At 34.4% G+C, this 20,249-nt stretch overlaps 1 protein-coding gene across 12 annotated transcripts in view; it reads left to right on the top strand.

The window, feature by feature from the left end:
- ORC5 (origin recognition complex subunit 5) overlaps positions 1–20,249 on the top strand; it is a 275,932-nt gene that overhangs the window by 38,093 nt on the left and 217,590 nt on the right. For all 12 annotated transcript variants that reach the window (XM_023533633.1, XM_023533636.1, XM_011365190.2 and 9 more), the window contains exons 9-11: positions 9,820–9,872; positions 11,264–11,376; positions 12,300–12,347. In XM_023533633.1, coding sequence (XP_023389401.1) covers positions 9,820–9,872; positions 11,264–11,376; positions 12,300–12,347 — 214 coding nt within the window. The remainder of the gene's footprint in view (positions 1–9,819; positions 9,873–11,263; positions 11,377–12,299; positions 12,348–20,249) is intronic.

The following is a 20,249-nucleotide window of genomic DNA, read 5'->3' on the forward strand; positions in this document are numbered from 1 at the left end:
CTATTATTATTATTTTTATGGTGACATTGGTTACCTAATCCAATAAGTTTCAGCTGTACACTTTAATAGTAAGGCATATATATATTTACACTGTATGTTCACCTCCTATAGTTAGATTTCTTACTGTCACCACATATTTGACCCCTTTTACAGTCTACCTCCCTGCTCCTTTCCTACCTCCTACCCTCTGATAACCAATAGTCTACAGTCCATGTCCATGAGTCTCTGTTTGTTTGTCCTGTTTATTTGTTGCTTTTAGGTTTATATCCCACAAATAAGTGATATCATGTGATTTTCAACTTTTTCTGTCTGGCTTATTTTGCTTAGCACGATTATCTCGATTATCCATCCATGTTGTTGCAAATGGCAGTATTTCATCTCTTATTATAGCTGAGTAATAGTCCATTGTATAAATGTACTACAGTTTCTTTAGCTAGTCACCTATCGTAGGACACTTCTGTTGCTTCCATGTCTTGTCCACTGTAAATAATGCTGCTATGAACATCGGTGTGCAAATGTTTTCGGATATGGGTTTTCAAGTCTTTGGGGTAAATACCCAGCAGAGGAATTGCTGGATCATATGGTAGATCACCTCTTAGTGTTTTGAGGAACCTCCAAACTGTTTTCCATAGTGGCTGTACCAATTTTCAGTCCCACTGGCAGTGTATGAGGGTTCTATTTTCTCCACATCCTCTCCAAAATTTGTTATTACTTATCCTATTGATAACAGCTACTCTAACAGGAATGAGATGGCATCTCATTGTGGTTTTAATGTTCATTTCCCTAATGGCTAGCAATGTTGAGCATCTTTTCAAATATTTGTTGGCCATTTATTTGTATGTCCTGTAGGGAGAAGTGTCTGGGCGGGTCCTCTGCCCATTTTTTGATTGGATTATTTGTTTTTTTGTTGTTATTGAGTTGTATGAGTTTTTTGTATATTTTGGATATTAGGCCCTCATCAGAGGCGTTGCTTGCAAATATATTTTCCCATTTGATGGTTGTCTCGTTACCTTATTGACAGTTTCTTTTGCTGTGCAGAAGCTTTTTAGTTTGTATAGTCCCATTCATTTATTTTAGCTTTTACTTCCCTTGCTTTTGAGGTCAAATTCATAAAATCCTCTTTAAGTCCAAGGTCTTTGAGTTTAGTTCCTGTGTTTTCTTCTATGTATTTTATTGTTTCAGGTCTTATATTCAGGTCCTTAATCCATTTTGAGTTAATTTTGGTGTATGATGATAGACAACAGTCTAGTTTCATTCTTTTGCAGGTGGCTTTTCAGTTTTCCCAGCACCATTTACTGAAGAGGCTATTTTTTCTCCACTGTATGTTTTTGGTTTTTTTGTCGAAAAGTATTTGCCCGTATAAATATGGGTTTACTTCTGTTCCAATGGTTTATGTGTCTGTTTTGCTACTAATCCATGCCGTTTTGATATTGTCGCTTTTAAATATAATATGAAGTCGTGCAGAGTGATGCCTCCAGCCTCATTCTTTTTTCTCAAGATGGCTTTGGTGATTCGATGTCTTTTGTGCTTCCTTACTAATCTGTTGAGTTTTTGTTCTATTTCTTTAAAATATGCTGTTGAGAATTTTGATGGGGATTGCATTAAATCTGTATAATGATTTAGGTAATATGGTCATTTTAACTATGTTGATTCTTCCAGTCCAAGAACATGGAATATCTTTCCATTTCTTTGTATCTTTTTCAATTTCTTTTAATAGGGTCTTGCAGTTTTTATTATATAGGTCTTCACATGTTTCGTTTAATTTATTCGTAGGTATTGTATTATTTTTGTTGCAATTGCAAAAGGAATTATTTTTTCCACTTTTTCTTACACTTCATTATTAGAGTATAGGAATGCTGTGGATTTTTGAACACTGATTTTATATCCAGAAACTTTACTGTCTTTGCTTATTGTTTCTAGTGTTCTAGCGGAGTCTTTAGGGTTTTCTATATAGAGAATCATGTCACCCGTTAATAGTGACAGTGTGACTTCTTCATTTCCTATTCGGATGCCTTTTATATCTTTCTCTTGTCTGATTGCATTTGCTAAGACCTCCAATGTTATATTGAATAATAGCAGTGATAGTGGACAGCCTTGCCTCGTTCCTGATCTTAGAGAGAAGGTTTTTAGTTTTTCACCAGTAAGTATAATGTTGGCTGAGGGTTTGTCATAGATGGCTTTTATTATGTTAAGGTACTTTCCTTCTCTACTGACTTTGTTAAGTGTTTTGATCATAAATGGATGCTGTATCTTGTCGAAGGCTTTTTCTACATCTATTGATATGATCATATGATTCTTATTTTTTAATTTGTTTATGTGGTGTATCACTTTAATCGATTTACATATGTTGAACCATCCCTATGCCCCTGGGATGAAGCCCACTTGGTCGTGGTGTATAATCTTTTTAATATGTTGCTGTATTCTGTTCTGTATTCTTTCCTAGTATCTTATTTAGGATTTTTGCATCTGTGTTGAGATATTGGTTTGTAGTTTTCTTATTTTGTGTTATCTCTACCAGGTTTTGGTATCAGGATAATATTGGCCTCATAAAATGAGTTGTGAAGTATTGTCTCCTCTTCAATTTTTTGGAAGAGTTTGAGGAGGATAGGTATTAAATCTTTGAACGTTTGATAAAATTCACTGGTGAAACCATCTGGTCCTGGACTTTTACTTTTTGGTAGGTTTTTGATGATTGTTTCAATTTATACTGCTGATAGATCTATTTAGGTTTTCCTTTTTGGATTGAGATAATTGGGTGTTCTTTTGACTTCTTGAATTCCAAGCTCCAGCTCATTCCTTAGATTTGGGAAATTCTCGTCAACTATTTGTCTGAAAATGCTTTCTAATCCCTGCTCATTTTCCTTGCCTTTGATAATGCCCATTATTCTTATGTTTCTTCTCCTGATGGTATCAGCTAGTTCCTGTATTTCTCTTTCATTATTTTTTCATTCTTTAGTTTCTCTTCCCTCTGATTTATTTCTAGATTGCTGTCTTCTATATCACTGATCCTTTCCTCCATTTGGTCGACTCTATTTCCCAAGCTTGCTATTTTATTTTTCAATTCTTGCAGTGTGTTTTTTATCTCCAGAATTTGTATTCTGTTCTTTTTGAGAGTTTCAGTCTCCTTGCTAAAGAACTCATTCTGCTCATCTAGTTGTTTTTTTCAACTCTTTACATTGTTGATATGACTCATTTCAGATCTCACTTGAGTTTTTTCATAAGTACCATCCGAAATTCTCTGTCATTTAAGTCTTGTATTTCTGTGTCTTTAAGCTTATTTTCTAGAGATATTTCTCTTTCTTTTTAAGCTGCCTTGTCACCTTGGTTGTTCTTAGTGTTTAATAGACTGATTCTCTCTGCCTGGGTATTAATGGAAGTGTATTCTGCTTTCCTTTTTTTTCAAGAAAGATATATTATATAAAGATATCTCTTTAGCCTGTTGCAAAGAAGGAGTTTTTCTTTTGATTTCCTGTAGGTGATGTCTAAGCCTCTCAGATCCCTGTTTTATATAAAGGCTTACTAATACCTTTTGTTTTTCTAATAGATATTCAGTCAACGCTCGCTACCCTTAGTCTCCGTCCCTGTCAGTATTAGCGACAGCTTCGGTAGCATTTGCTCAGATCCCCCCCGGGGCTCTGTGGTGTTTGGTGTCAGAGGACATGGGGGGAGGGGCCCTCTGGGCTGGAGGATGAGTGCTGTTTCTTAGCCTCGTGTTTTGTAGCCACAGCTGGTAATAATCAACTGTTGTTTTTCTGCCGTCCTGACTTCTCTGCTTTCTGTCTTGATCTCTGGGCACTGCCACCCTGTGGAGCTCACAGGTCTTCCAGGCAGAGTTGTTCAGAAAAAAAGCCACACCTTCTCTCCTCCTCATCCTCCTTCAGTGAGCTCCGGCTGTGAGAGGCAGGTTCTTTGATTCACCTGTCTACTGCCTGACTCCAAAGGTTCTAACCTGTGGTAGCTCTTATGCGCTGATCTCCCGTTCATATGTGCTGGTATGCAGTTTCTGTGTTTTTTGTTGAGTTTTAGATGTTCACCTTTTTGTTGTTTCAAGGGGAGAGATCTGGGGACGTCTCTCACTCTGTCATGTTTCTCCTAGAACTTTTTTGTGGGGGAGTTTTTTGATCACTGATTTGATTTCGTTGGTGATAATCGGTCAGTTTAGACTTTCTGTTTCTTATTAACTCAGTCTTGGAAGATTGTATATCTCCTGAACTGTATCCATTTCTTCCAGATTGTCCAGTTTGTTGGCATATAATTGATTGTAGTATTTTCTTATGATCCTTTGTATTTCAGTAGAGTCTGTAGTTACTTCTCTTTAATTTCTGGTTTTATTTATTTGAGTCTTCTTTTTTTTTCCCCTGCTTAATCTTGTTAAGGATTTGTCATTTTTGTTTATCCTTTCAAGGAAGCAACTCTTGGTTTCATTAATCTTTTGTATTGTTTTTCTAGGCTCTATTTTTTTCATTTCTGCTCTGATCTTTATTATTTCTTTCCTTTTACTCACTTTGGGCTTTGTTTGCTGTTCTTTTTGTAGTTCTTTTAAGTGTAAGATTATAATGTTAATTTGAGCCTTTTCTTGTTTCTTGAGGTAGACCTGTATTGTTATGAATTTCACTCTTAGGACTGCTTTCACTGTGTCCCATAGATTTTGAGTTGTTGTGTTTCATTTTCATTTATTTCTAGGTACCTTTTGATTTCTTTTGCGATCTCGTTGTTAACCCATTCACTGTTTAGTAGCATGCTATTTAACTCCTTGTGTTTGTATATTTTCCAGTTTTTTTTTAATAGTTGATTTCTAGTTTCATACCATTGTGATAAAGATGGATGGTTATGATTTTAGTCTTCTTAAATTTACTGATACCTGTTTTGTGTCCTAACCTGTGATCTGTCCTGGAAAATATTTCATGTACACTTAAGAAGAATGTATATTTTGCTGCTTTGGGGTGAAATGCTCTGAAAATATCTATTAAATCCATCTGGTCTAGTGTCTCTTAGGCCCATTGTTTCTTTGTTGATTTTCTGTCTGGAAGATCTGTCCATTGGTGTCAATGGAGCGTTAAAGTCCCCTACTCTGAGTGTACAAATCAAGTCATAAACCTACATTTGTTTTTTATTAGAATTTCAGAGTAATGAAACTGCTCAGGAGACATAGTATCACATAGTGTAGTGGGAAAACATGGTTTTGATTCTCATCTCAGCCATTTTCTGCCTTATGTGGTTTTTGCAAGTCACTTAAAAACTCCAGCTCTCATCTTCCTCCTCTAATTGTCCTTAGAAGATTTAAATGCCTTATTCTCTAAGCTACTTTACTAACTTTGCTTTCAATTTAATTCACTGATTAGATTACAATTCTGGTTAAAATGTATTAGTTTCTGAATAAAATACTATTATTTTTTCAATAATAAAAAATCATTGATGAGAAAGTTTAGAAGTCATAGAATAGAAAAGCTTGTGATCTGCTCTTTTAAAGGTTGAAAATTTGGATGTTAGAACAAATCTTACATTACAATGAAAGGACTTCTAGTTTTCCATAGGATATTGATGGCCACCTAAATCTAGTTCTCTCCACAAGATCAAAAAGGAGAGCAAATAAAACCATTTGTAATCCATTTCTGCAGCATAACTAGGAGTCTATAGAGTTGACTGCAAATTTCAATATATATGTAAATAGTGAAATAGCTGAAGCTTGCAGAGCCAGCTCTGGAGCTTACATTGAAGAGAAGTTAAGCAAAGACTGCGTAGAAAAGAGAAGAAGATAGTCAGGGCAGGGTATAGGGTTGACTTAGTAGTGGTGAAATACAGATGAAATCTACTCCAGGAAGAAGGTCTAACTCTTGAATGGGGAAATACTGAGAAGAGATATGACACACAAAGGATTAGAGTGCTGGCTCCTGGAGAATCAAAAGGAAGTATTCTAAGAGTATATAGGACAAGAATTAGCATGGCAGTCCTGGGAAAGTACTGTTTCTGAGAGGAGACAAGGAAGTGATTTGGGAGGACATAGTATCCCCTGGAAGCTTGGTAGTGAAGACAGAAGCAGGGGATAACACCCTTCCCACTCCCTAACCCCACCTCTGTCAAACAGAAAGATAATGAGAAAATCAGAAGCCCATCTCTTCCCATTAAAATGGTACTATATGTTAAAGAAACTGCATTTCATTATTCTTAAAGAAAAAAGTACTCTAGAATCAAGAAATCTACTAAGTCACCCAAAACTCTACATTCATAGAATCATCTGTTTGCTGATCTAAGCAAACTTTGGGTATTTCAAAATCAAGAGAGAAAACAAAATAGAAAAGATGTTATGAGAAGAAATAGAATATGTGAATAAAAACTTTTTAGCTGATGAAATTGTCCCCTTTTCACACAAAATATTCCAACCTGATTTAAAAATTTTAAACCATCATATTCAGATATGAAAAAATACCTTAAATTAGAAATTCAGCCATTCAGAATAAATGGCCAAAGAAGAGGAGGATGAGAAACAAAAATTAACCAAACTCAGGATTGGAACTCAAGCAAAAGTAATCTTATTAGAAATGAAAATGAAATTTTAAGATTTCCAAGTGAGTGCATTCAACTGAAAATAGTAAAGGATATTGAAGAGAAGAATGAAAACAACCAAGAGCACAAAACTAAAAGTGATAAAAATAATCAAGTGGAATATAAGGCAAAGAAGATTTAGTGTATATATAATTGAAATTCTTGAAAATACAAAATAATGGATATGAATTAAAATCTAATACTATCATCTAAAAAAACTTTCCAGAAGTGAAAGACTGCTCTACATTATTAAAGGGTTCATCTTTCCATTTGACTCAGAGTAGTCAATTCTGAGACTGTCCTAGTCTATTGCTCTGTAACAGGTTACCACAGATTAGCAGTTTAAAACAAGATACATTTATTATCTTACATTTCTGATGTCAGTCTAAAATGGGTGCATAGAACTGCATTCCTGGAGGCTTTTGGGAAGAATCTGTTTCTTTAATTTTTTTAGCATCTAGAGGCTACCTACATTCCTTGGCTTGTGTTCCTTCTTCTGCCTTCAAAGGCAGCAATGTATTATTTTTTCTTCTCTGTAATCTCCCGTCTTCTTCTTAGAAGAATTCCGATTACATTGAGCCTGCCTCGATAATCCAGAAAAATATCCCCATCTCAAGATCCTTAACTCAGTTACACTGTAAAGTCTCTTTTACCATGTAAGTTAACATTCATAGGTTCCAGAGATTGGAGCATGGACATCTTTAGGGACTATTACTCATCCTATTGCAGAGACTTTCTTATACTTGTAGCTTTAAAAATAACATTAAATAAAAAAAAAATCTCTGAGCTTTCAGGTAAAAAGATGTATCTCTTACAAAGGAAAGTGAATCTGTAATAAAGATAAATGGAGCAACATTTTTAAGAAACTCAAGGAGAAAAGAAGTATAAGGCAAGGAATTTTATATTCAGCCAATCTGTCATTCAAGTATCAGGGCTATAGAAAAGCATTTAAACATGTAAGAACTCAAGGAGCACTATGTTCCTAAACTCCTTCTGAAGAGTCTACTATTGACATTTTTGGTGCAACAGAGATGACTGGGGACACTAGCAAAAGGATTCATTATGCGTACTCAATCTAATTAATTTTAGCTCAAAACTAAAAGATGAGAACAAAGGTAGAAGAACTCTATCTATCTATCTATCTATCTATCTATCTATCTATCTATCTATCTATCTATCTGTCAGTCAATCAGTCAATCATTACGTGTTCTGACAGGGTAAGAATAATAGTTACAATGTTAAAAAATGCAAAGAAAAGGAGGAGAGAAAGGGCAAAATAGAAAAAACTTGTTGTAAAGATAAGAGATGGGTATCAAATAATTCAGAAGTTAAAACTGTATTTTAAAAAAGTATATTCAAGTCTCACATTCATCCTTATCCCTTTCACTCTTTCCCTTATCGCATATAGAATTTCTGGTCTGTTCTCTGTCTTTTTAAAAAATATGCAAATACATACATGTGTATCTTTATATATGCAAAGGCATCTTCTTCCCTTTGCAATTTATATATAATCTGTAATATGTTTCTTTCACAAAAAAGGTATAGAGCACAGAAATAAGCATTGCTAATCTGACCTACTGTCTCACTGAGGCATTCTGAGAACCTTTTCTTTAATGGATGAATTATACCCATTTGTATTTATTGATATGAAGTATATATGTGTGTGTTGTTGTTTTTTTAACTTGGTCATGCATGTTACTTTCCTGAATTTCTCTCTGTGGTTATTTGTCTTTTTGAAAAAAATTTTTGATAGGACAGTTTGCATTTTTATTCCAATTGGTTAACTTTATAATCATATTATATATAATGGCCTTAGACTTCTTTTTACTCACAATGTGTCACAAAGGACCAGCGAAACTTCACAATAGTATAGTAGCAAAATGGCATTCTAAGCCGACTGATATCTGCTGGTCCATTTGAAAGTGTTCATATTTCTTCAAGTTCGTCCATTCTTTTCCTAATAACCCATACCCTTTTCGCCCATGTAAAATTAAATTTTACTGAGTTAAAAAATAACAGTAATCACATATTTCATATTTTCTAATTGAGATTAAATAATTGGGATAAGCAAAATAAAGAAAAAGGAGAATGAAGTCATAGAAGGCTATATCCTAACTCAACAAACTGTTAGTTGGAATGTATGTTGGTTTTATATAGCTTTTATAAGCAGCGAGGACAAATTATGAAAAAAGACTTCAACCTGATTCCCTTGTTCATCTTAAAATTAATTATTATAATTTTAATTAATATAATTACTGTGACTTTGAAGCACCTCTGGAAATTGATAGTTTATATATATTTATTTAGAACATGGATGGACTTTTTAGTCAGATCTCAGTTGAAATGCCAGTTCCACCACTTAGAAGCTTTGGAACCTTAGTCAAATTATTTAACCTCTGTGACTCATTTTTGTCATTTGTAAATAAAGAAAAGAAATGATAGTCTATCTCTTAAATTTATGAGAATTAAATGGAATGTGTTAAGAGCTGGGTTTATAATAAACATTTAGTAGATCTTATAGCTTCCTTTCTTTCCATTAAAGATGGTCAGTTTTTCCCTGATTGTCCTTCGAGATTTAATAACATTAAACGGGTATTTGCTATATAAGAAAATGTTATCATTTTAAACTCTCGGATGTCTAATTTATAACATTGTAACTGATAAAAATTTATTTTTATTTGCACTTAAGTAATGAATGTGAAAATGCCTTCTAAGTTGTGAAGCACTATTCATCTGTAGGATGGAGAAAATGATCTATTTTGTGGGTTAGCTTGTTTGCTTTCCACATTGGTTATTAGTAACCTATCAAACATTCCCATTTGCTATATTCCTAGAATTTTCAACTGTGCTTGCAGATTTGAAAAAATACGTATAGTTGATGTAATATTATAGCTTATTTTAAGAGATTGTTACTGAGTTTAGAAATAGTGTATGACAGTTTCTTTCTAATACGGTAACTGGAACATTAGGAGTTTTACTGAATGATAGGTGATATTATTTATTTATTGATACTTTTTGATAGCTTTACAATTGTGATTGGAGGAAAAGAGATTTTTTAAAACATTAACATCTGAATATTTATATATAAATTGTTCTAATACACACAAAATGATTGCATAGAGGTACAAACATGTATATTGCATGTATGTATTGTCTTGTTTATAGGGAAATTGAGTCTTTGTAAATAACTAATTTTTAATTTTTCTAGGACCCTGTTTTAAGTACAACATATTGACTTAGCATATTTTCAATCCATTATTTTCTATTTTTTTTCAGTTCACAGTGGGAAAAGCTACAAAAAGATGACACAGATCTTGGTCAACTGAAAGGTATCAAAGAAAGTATTGAGACAATTACTTGAGACACCTCTTTATTTGATTAATAATAATCAAGATACTAAAGTTAATATTATAGGTCACTTCAGTTATTCATGTTATAAAAGCAGGTAATAAGCTATAATGATATTTTAATTAATGATTTTCTTGTAAGTGAAGCTCCAATTAAATGGGAGAAAGTGAAGTTCAAATACCAGTTTTGTTTTCTAATTGTTGGATTATGTCAGGTGGAAATCAAGCAGTTTATATTTCATTAAATGCTTTTGTTAAAAGAATTATATGACACAATTTTATCTCAATATATATATTTCATGATTTATATGTAATCCAATTTTATGTTAACCTAGTTTAAGAGATGCATTTCAATTAGTTATGTTTTAAAAGCTTTGTGCGTTTGTTTTCTTTAAAGAAGGTATTACTTTGGATTTAAACCAATAGAACAACTTTTACTTTTTAAAATAATAAGCGAGTATTTAAAATATTCTTATTTAAAAAATAGATCAGTGGCTAGTGGTTGGGAGAATGTGGTATGAAATGAAGTGGTATTGAGATTCTATTTTGTCTATTTTGGTTTCTCAGTGGTTAAGATGCTGTACACGTGATTTCAGTTGTGTATTTTAATGGAAAGAAATAGATGCAGGAGTTAGAAAATCTTCAGTAATTAGTCTGTCTTACACCCTATGAGCCCAACTCAGTTAATCTAAAATGAGAAGAATATCTAGCTTAAGTGACTGCAAGGATTCAGAGATGCTTAAGTAAAGCACCTAGCACAATGTCTGACACATACTATATTTTCAGTAAATAACCAGATTCCTTCTTCCCTTGTAAAAATCAATGCTGTTTGACCCAATCGTTTTATTTACCCATTCATTCAATTATTTCCTTTGCAAAAAGCACTGTAGGGATTAAAAAAAAAAAAAAAAGAAGAAGAAGCTCCTTCAGTGAACAGTATAGCTGGTAAGAAATATAATTTCAGTATAATTAACTGTTAATATAAAGTTATGTGGGCCATAAATGAAATACACAAAGTAGGAATTCATAGTAGAAACAGATTTTTCTATTTTGGTGTGGTAGAGAAGCATTAGGGGAGGTTTAATGGAAACTGTGGCTTCGAAGGGCAGGATAGGTAGGATTTGGACTTCAGAATAGGAGCCAAACAAAACTAATAGAATAAGGAAAGCATATCAGTAATGGCGTTTACTGCCACCACCATCATTGTCATGGCACTTTAATTAAGTTCAAGGAATTTGTCTTTTTTTTTTTTTTTTTTTTGAGTTTGTCATTTTGACTAGAGAATACTGTATGGAAGTCAAAAGATAAGTGAAAGAATATAAGATACTTAAAATCTAATGGTAGCCTATTAAATGAAGGTTTTTGTCGTATAGGTCTCTCGGCATATACTCATGTGGAACTTCCATATTACTCTAAGTTTATTCTAATTGCTGCATACCTCGCTTCATATAATCCAGCAAGAACTGACAAGAGGTTCTTCCTTAAGGTAATTATTACTTCTTTTCACTTTACTCTTGAAGATCCCAGGCATATTTTAAAATATCTCAACATCCATAAATTTCTAAGGAGCAGACAGAGATTAGAATAAGAGATTGCTAATTATGTATTTAGAACTCATTCCCTAAAGGTTTTAAATTAAGATCACAACCTGAATGGGAAAAATAGTTATACAAAAGAGTTCAGGTATACCTTAAGTAATCATTTTAGATTTTAAAAATACATAAACAAGGTTCTGTTTAAAATATGAGAGGAGAATAGTTTTAAGGGTGGTAACTCCTTTATTGTTCTAAAGCTCCTGCTGTAGTGTCATCCACTCTAAACATTATCTGGAACATTCAAGAGCCTCTCCTGTGTATACATTAGCAGAAGAAATCCCATTTTAGAATTATTTTCTTTTTGAGAAAATAATATACAATTTTATTTATTATTAAATGTATTTGTAATAAACTTTTATTTATTATTTTTGCATATCTCTCTCACTAGTCTTTATTAGTTTCATGAGATCAGGGACTACATCCATTTTTTTTTCCCATTATCGAATGTTCTCAGTGTTTTTATGTAAATTGACAGCTTGCCTTAAGGGATGACTAAAAATCCATTTATTTTTAGAACTTTTGTTTTTATAGAAACAAACATGCTTTAATAAATCAATATAATAAGTTCTTTTAGGAAGTATCACTATTTTATTTTAAAATATTTTTTTAAATTAAAAAATAATCTATATACAATAGAAATCTAAGTCAAATCAGCTTACCATATTGATATTTTAGGTAATAAATAGAATAAAATAAAAATGCCTAAGACATATGAATTAGTATTACCTGTGCTATGTTTTAAACAAATTATGTTTTCTGTTTTTGTGGAATACTATCTTTTGTTCATCTTAAAAATTATTTTCTTTATTTGCAGCATCATGGGAAAATCAAGAAAACTAACTTTCTAAAGAAACATGAAAAGGTATTTACATTTTAATTTCTCTAATGAGAAAAACTCATGAATTTAGGATACTATAGGAAGTGGATAAATGCATGCTTTTATTAGTTATTTAGATAAGAGTTATTTGTGTTGCTATGATACCATTATAATATACTAGTATTTTGTTATGTATAATATACTAGTATTTTGTTTGTTACATTGTTCGAAGGCACATTCAAGGAAGCTGGTCCTAGAGATGAAAGTTGACAAATTTTAGTGAATTAGTAGATGAAAAAGATCACTGGGGAATTTTTAATTAAACACAGCTGATTTTCCCTTGTTCTCCTTTGAAGCACCCACAAAAATGACATTGAAAAAAAAGGTAAACTTGTGAGGATGAAGCAGATGAAAGACCCACAAAATTTAGAATTGCGTAGTAGATAGATATGCAGGTGACTAACCAGCAAGAGAGGCTGAAATCTAACCCCCAGTGCAAACTGTTGTGACCTGAGGAATCTGGAAAAACTTGGGAATTAGAAGCATCTGCACATTTGAAGATGGGGTGTGGGGCAAGAAGAAATTGAAAGAATTAGTTCCACTTCGTACATCTAAACCACTGCTACTTTTCTTGGTGGAAGATGGAGAAATTTGAGCTATAAACTTCACAGTGTAGAAGCTGCGAGTTTTGTTTTTAGTGGCTAAAACCTAGGTGTGTTTATTTTCTTCTGAATAATTTTTTTATTTTTCAATTACAGTTGGCATACTGTATTATAGTATTTCAGGTATATAACACAATGATTAGACATTTATACAGCTTATGAATTGATCACTGCAATGAATCTAGTACCCATCTGACACCATACATAGTTATTACAATATTATTGACTATATTCCTTATGCTATACTTTATATCCCCATGACTATTTTGTAACTACTAGTTTCTACTTCTTAATCCCTTTTTTTCTTTTACCCACCTCCCAACCCCTTCCCATCTGGCAACCATCAAAATATTCTCTGTATCTATAAATTTGTTTCTGTTTCGTTTATTTTGTTCTTTAGATTCCATATATAAGTGAAATCATATAGCATTTGTCTTTCTCTGTCTGACTTACTCCATATGTAAGTGAAATCATATGGCATTTGTCTGTCTCTGTCTGACTTACTCCACTCAGCACAATACCCTCTAGGTCCATCCATATTGTGGCAGATGGCAAGATTTCATTCTTTTCTTAGGGCTGAGAAATATTTCATTATATGTATGTACCACCTCTTCTTTATCTATTCATCTATCGATGGACACTCAGATTACCTTGATATCTTGGCTGTTATAAAAAATGCAGTGGGCATGTGGATTCATGTGTCCCTTTGAAGTAGTATTTTGGGTTTGTTTGGATAAATACCCAGAGGTGAGATTACTGGGTCCTTCTTTGTCTCTTGATAAGCTTTTGTTTTAAAGTCTATTTTGTCTGGTATAAGTATTGCTACCCTAGCTTTTTGTTTGTTTCCATTTTCATAGAATACCTCTTTCCATTCCTTTACTTTCAGTCTGTGTATGTCTTTTGATCTGAAATGAGTCTGTTGTAGGCAGCATATGTAAGGGTCTTGTTTTCTTATTCATTCAGCCATCTTATCTTTTGATTGGAGGATTTAATCCATTAATATGAAAGTAATTGTTGATAGGTATGTAATTATTGCTATCTATTATTCATATTTTAGACCTTCTATTTTTCCAAGAAATTCCTTTAACATTTCTTGTAATACTGGTTTGGTAGCAATGAACTCCTTTAACTTTTTCTTGTCTGGGAAGCTTTTTATCTTGTCCTTCAATTCTAAATGATAGCTTTGCTGGGTAGAATGAGTAATCTTGGTTGTAGGTCTTTTCATCACTTCGCATATTTTGTATCAATCTCTTCTGGCCTGCCAAGTTTCTGTTGAAAAATTGACGAGTCCTGTGGAGATGTGCTCCCTTTTAGGTAACTGTTTTCTTTTGCTGCTTTTAAGATTCTTTGTCTTTAACCTGTGCCATTTTAATTGTGTCTTGATGTGGACTTCATGGGGTTCATCTTGTTTGAGACTCTCTGCGCTTCCTGGACTTATATGTCTGTTTCCTTTGCCAGGTTAGGGAAGTTTTTCATCATTATTTATTCAAATAGGTTTTCAATTCATTGCTCTTTCTCTTCTTCTGGTACTCCTATGATGTGAATGTCAGTACACTTGATGTTGTCCCAGGGGTCCCTTAAACTATCCTCATTTCTTTTGGACTTTTTTTTCTTGTTGCTGTTCTGATTGGGTGTTTTCTGCCACCTTATCTCCTAAGTTGCTGATTTGATCCTCTGCTTTATGTAATCTGTTGATTCCCTGTAATGTATTCTTCATTTCTGACTGGTTCTTTTTTATGTTTTCTATCTCTATTTTTGTTTTCTATCTCTTTGTTAAAGTTCCTTCTCAGTTCATCCACTCTTCTAAGTTCATTGAACATCCTTATAACCAGTGTTTTGAACTTTACATCTGGTAGATTGCTTGTCTACATTTTCTTTAGTTCTTTTTCTGGAACTTTGTTCTGTTCTTTCGTCTGGGACATGTTTCTTTGTCTCCCCATTTTGGCTGCCTCCCTGTGTTTGTCTCTATGTATTAGGTAGGGCTTTTGTGTGTCCTGATCTTGGTAGAGTAGCCTTATGTAGTAGGTTTCCTCTGGGGCCCAGTGGCTCAGTCTTCCCTTGTCACCTGAACTGAGTTGTCTAGGTGTGTTCCTTGTATGGGTGGTTTGTGCTCTCCAGTTTTAGTTGAGCCTTGGTTGATGTTTGCACGTCAATGGTCGGGATTGACCCTTGGGCTGATTGGTTGTGAGGACTCTCGTGCATGCTCAGTCTGCCCTTGAGTGTGTTGTTCTCAGATGAAGCCTCAGGTGGTACTCCATCTCGATCCGAAGCCGGCCAGCAGGCGTCTGTCCCTAGGGCCTCCTGGGAGGGGCTTTGTCACAGGCCAAGTTCAGCTGTAGCCTATGCCCTATCTGAGGCCACCTAGCAAGAGTCACCAAGTAATCCACCGATGGCTGCCACCCATGATGGGTTTGGAGGTGCCTCAAGAGGCCAAGCCAGGAACTGAGGCTGGCTGCCACCAGTGCTGGGCTTGGGGTTGTTCAGCAAGAGAAACAGAGCATGCCGAGGCCAGATGATGCTTATTTGGGGTTAGTGAACCTTTGAGAGATTTTAGGAATGTGTGCATCATGAGCAAAGACAGGCCGTTTGTATGGAAAAGCCACGGAGGAAGCTTGGGTGGGCCCATAAGTTGTGTGGGCAGGGTCTCAGGAAATCGCTAGGGCAGGGCAAACTGTGTTAGCCAGGTTGATGGAGACTCAGATATGGCTGCAGTCTGCTGTCTGCATGCCAAGAGCGGTGAGGGCTCAACAAAGTAACAGTAACTTCTGCCAGCACTTCTGTCTGTCTGAAAGCTGACCTTCCAGCCCTCTCCCTGCAGCCAGACAATTCAGTTCCTCCTTATATGTCCCTGGTGCCTTTCAAGCTGCTGCACCAGAGTTGGATCTCCGAGCCACTGAGTCTGTCAGTGAATAAGTCCAAGTGTGGGTCCTTTAAGAAGAATGTCTGTGACTCTAGCCACTCTTCATCTCATTCAGCCATAATCTTCAACGGTTTTCACAGCCAGAAGTTGTAGGCACTTCTCTTCCCGGCACTGGAAACCTGGTTTGGGGAGCCCGGTGTGTGTCTGGAACCCCTCACTCCTCTGGGGGGACCTCCATAACTGAGATATCCTTCGTGATTCTCAACCTCCACAGAAGGGTATGGGACCAACCCATTCCTTATTTAACTCCATCCCTCCTACCAGTCTTGAGGTGGCCTCTTCTGTATATATCCCCAGTTGTAGGACTTCTATTCAGCTAAACTTCAGGTGACTCCCAATGATGGCTTCCTGTAGTTCAGTTGTCATTTTAATGTGGTTGTGTGAGGAGGCAAGCACAGTTTTTACCTACTCCGCCATCTTGACCAGACACGAGAACCTGTGACTTTTATTTCTCACTTTCAGTCTTCAAAGTAGTTTTGCTAAGTGTACACTTCTAAATTGATAATGTTTTTTTTTTTAGTACTTCGAAGACATTGTTTTACTGTCTTCTGGTTTTATTGTTTCTGCTAAAAAAATCTTTTAAAAAATTTATCTATTTTCTCATAGCTGCTTTTAAGTTCTTTTCCTTTAGTGTTTTCAGCTTCACTGTGGTATTTCTGAGATTGAATTTCTTTTTACTTGGGATCAGTTTTGCCTCTTGAATTTGAATAATGATGCCTTTATTCAGTTCTGATAAATTCTCAGTCATTAACTTTTCAAATATTGCCACTCCTCCATTCTCATATTAATATGTCTTTCTGAGATATTAATTAGACATAGGATACACCTTACTCTACTCTCTGTCTCTTAAGTTGTTCTCATTCTTCATTCCCTTAGATCTCTGTGTGCTGTTTTCTGGGTAATTTCTTCAGTTCTATGTTTAGATTTTTTCTTTCATTTTGTCTTTTATTTATATTAACTTTGTAATTTCAGTAATCTTATTTGTAAATTTTAGAAGGTTTATTGGTTCACTTCAAGCTTGGTCACTTTTATACTTTTTCTAGTCATATTTTTCTTTAACATAAAAATAACCTATTTTCTATTTTTTATCGTCTTTCAGTATTTAAACTCCATTGGTCTAATTCTACAGTTTCTATTTTTGCTGACTCATGCACATATGCCTTGTTTCTTGAACATTTTATTATTTAATCTTCGGAATTTTTGAGACCTGTGGTGTGTTCCTTTAGAAAGGTTTTGCATTTACTTCTGTACAGATACTTAGGAATACTCGTAACCTAGGATCATTTGAAATTCAGTTCTCAGCCTGGGGATTTTCAGACCACAAAGATTGTGAATTCTGCATTCAAATCATCGTTAGCCCTAGATTCTAGTTAAAATCCCCAGGGAAGACTTTTTTCCTCTCTTCACACAATGCCAGTGTTTGGAAGGGAAATTTCCTTAAAAATATATTTTCTTATAATGGAAAGATTTTTCTAGTATGCCCTTTCACTGAGATATCTCTGGTTAGGCTTTCCACAATAGGCAGATTGTTGATTTTGTAACCTCTTTCTTACATGTGTGGCTGCTTTGGTCATAAAGGATTTGTAGGAGAGAGTATTTCTAGCTAGATTGGTAAAGGAAGGATTTGTGGTAGGGCTTGCATTTGAGTAGGCTCTCAAGAACGGTGAGGAATGGATATGTAGAATTGGTAGAGGAAGACATTCTAGTTGAGGAAAGATTTAAGTCAAGAAGCATATGTGAGAAAGTGTAGGGTATATAAAAGAAATAAAATAAAATTGGCTGGAGTGTGTGGCAAGTTTCAGAAAAAAGACAATTGAAATTGAATTGTGGAGGAATAGCCTTACTCACCAGTTCCTTAAGGGAAGGAAGCCTGTCTATTCACCTCCGTATCTTAGCACTTGGTTATATTTGAGGGGTGTTTATTGAACAAATGAATAAATGGAATGAATGAGTGAAGAAAATTAAAGAACGAACATAAAACTAGCAATTTTATTAGTTAGAGAGAAAATTATTTAAGAAATTCAAGAAAGGAGAGATATATGAGCGATGATGATGAGTGACTACTGAAAGAGCTGGCACTTCAGACCATCCTTGTGAAATGAGTGGATTTGTATGAATCTAGGAAAAGGACAGTGTTGACAGAATGAACTCTCTGAGCAAAGATATCATGAAGATGTCTCTACTTCTAGATGAACTCTAGTTCTTCTGTTCTTGTAGATTTGATTCTTACAGTAGCCTCTTTTGTCTTTAGTTCATGTTGCTTTAAAACTTGAACTTAACTGAAAGCTCCCTATGTATACTTACTAGTTTCTTTATATTTTTTTCCCTCTTCCTGAAATCTTGATTGAATGCTTACTTTATGCTAAGCATTCTGCTAGATGCTGCAAATATAGTAGAGAACAAAATAGTCCTTGTGTCTGCCCTCATATAGCTCTCCATTTAATCAGGCATAATATATTTAAAAGCAAACCACAAATAATTATCCTAACAGTTGTTTTAAATCTATTACACATCTTCAATTGTAGAATTCCTTTTCTCTGTGTATCCTCAGTAGAAATTGATTTTTTTAAGATTTTACTTTTTAATTTAGTTAATGCATGTGTATGGTACCAGATTACTTGTCAGTTAGTTTATGTGGAAAAGCAAATCTTTTTCCTTTCCTTACCCTTAGTCCAATTCCCTGCAGGCAACTTCTTTGAACTGTTTCTAGCTTTTTGTTTTTCTGGCATAAATATTTATAACTCACAGTTTATGTTCCTGTCTCTAATTTTCTTGACACCAATTTTGATTTAATTCTACCTCCTCAATAATTATTTTATTTAATTTCTGTTTTCAATTCTCTTTCATTCTTACAGGCCTTTATCCTCTCTAATGACCTATCTAGTGAGATATTTCTTAGACTTTGCCTTCCTTTCTAAGTGAGAAGCCAGCTTGCATTTATAGCAGACAGAATAAGTTCAGTGAAGAAAATAAATATCATATGCTCTACATGCCACTAGAACACTTCGATTTTAAATTGAAAATGTGTTTTCTAATCGCAGAATAAAAAGAAAAGTGAAAATCAGAAAAATAGCAGCTTTGACAATGTGATTCTCAGCCTGAATTGCCTCCCACATTATTCCCAACACTTCAGAAATTTAGCTGATTTTTACTAATCTCAAGTCACTTCTAAGTGTTAATGAGGACAGGGACACCAATTTCACTTAAAATTCTCAACATTTACTTTTATTTTTTTCTTTCTTTTCTCTAATACCATTTCATTTATTCATTCATTATCCATTTATCTATTCATTTATTTAACTAACAGCCTCAAATGCTAAGGATAAAAAGATGAATAAAATTTTGTTTTTAAGACATTTGTCTAGAAAAGAAAAAAACACATATAAACAAGTGTATCTTGATGGCAAAAGTAAAAGCTGTCAAGCACTTATAAGCCAAACACTGTTAAGCTCTCCGTGTGATCTCATTTAATTCTCACAATGACCTAACGAATGTGGTTACTATTATTATCCTCATTTCTAGATGAGGAAACTTGAGTATTAAAGAGAAATTTTATAACTTGCCCAAGATTACATAGTTTATGTGGTGGATCTAGCATCCAATTCCAGGACTGTTTGACTTCAAAGCCTACCATGATGTTAACCACTATTCTTGAATTTATATAACTGGCAACCGATTAGTAGCTACAGGTTTTAAAGACTCATACAAACCAATGAGAAAAAAGGCAAAAATCCAGTTGGTAAATGGATAGGTGATACAAAAAGGAACTTGAACGTCTAACAAACCTGACAGCCTCAGTCACTAATGAGAGAAATGCAACTTTAAACAACCGTAAGATATTATTTCATACTCTCAGACTTGCAAAACTGAAAAATATGTCTGGTGATTCCAAGTGTTGGTGATAATGTGGAAGATTAAGAGCCTGCAGGTTGGTGATACCTAATAAAGTTAATATGTAAATGTACTCTGTATTGGTCACGGTAGGCTGAGCCATGCTGTAGTACAAAACAACAACAACAACCCGCCCCCAACCCTCAGTGGCTTAACAAAGATTTATATATTGCTCATGACACAATTGAGTATGAGTTGGGTGGCATTCTTTCATCTTATGTCAAGTATAACATGGGGGCCTCCAGAGTTGCCACCAAAGAGAAAGAAGACTAAAGGAGCCAGTGGTTGGAAAGGCCGGGCTTGGGAGTTTACATCACTTTCACGCATATTCTGTTGGCCAGGACTTAATCATATGGCCTTCATTTAACTGCAGGAAAGGCTGAGAAATGTAGTCTTCCTATTGCCCAAGAAGAAACAGCATTGGTGAACACATAGCATTGTCTCTGCCCTGTACTTTAATTAACAACCTCACTT

Source organism: Pteropus vampyrus, unplaced genomic scaffold (genome assembly GCF_000151845.1).
Source record: "Pteropus vampyrus isolate Shadow unplaced genomic scaffold, Pvam_2.0 Scaffold107, whole genome shotgun sequence".
In the NCBI taxonomy this organism is placed as follows: domain Eukaryota; kingdom Metazoa; phylum Chordata; class Mammalia; order Chiroptera; family Pteropodidae; genus Pteropus; species Pteropus vampyrus.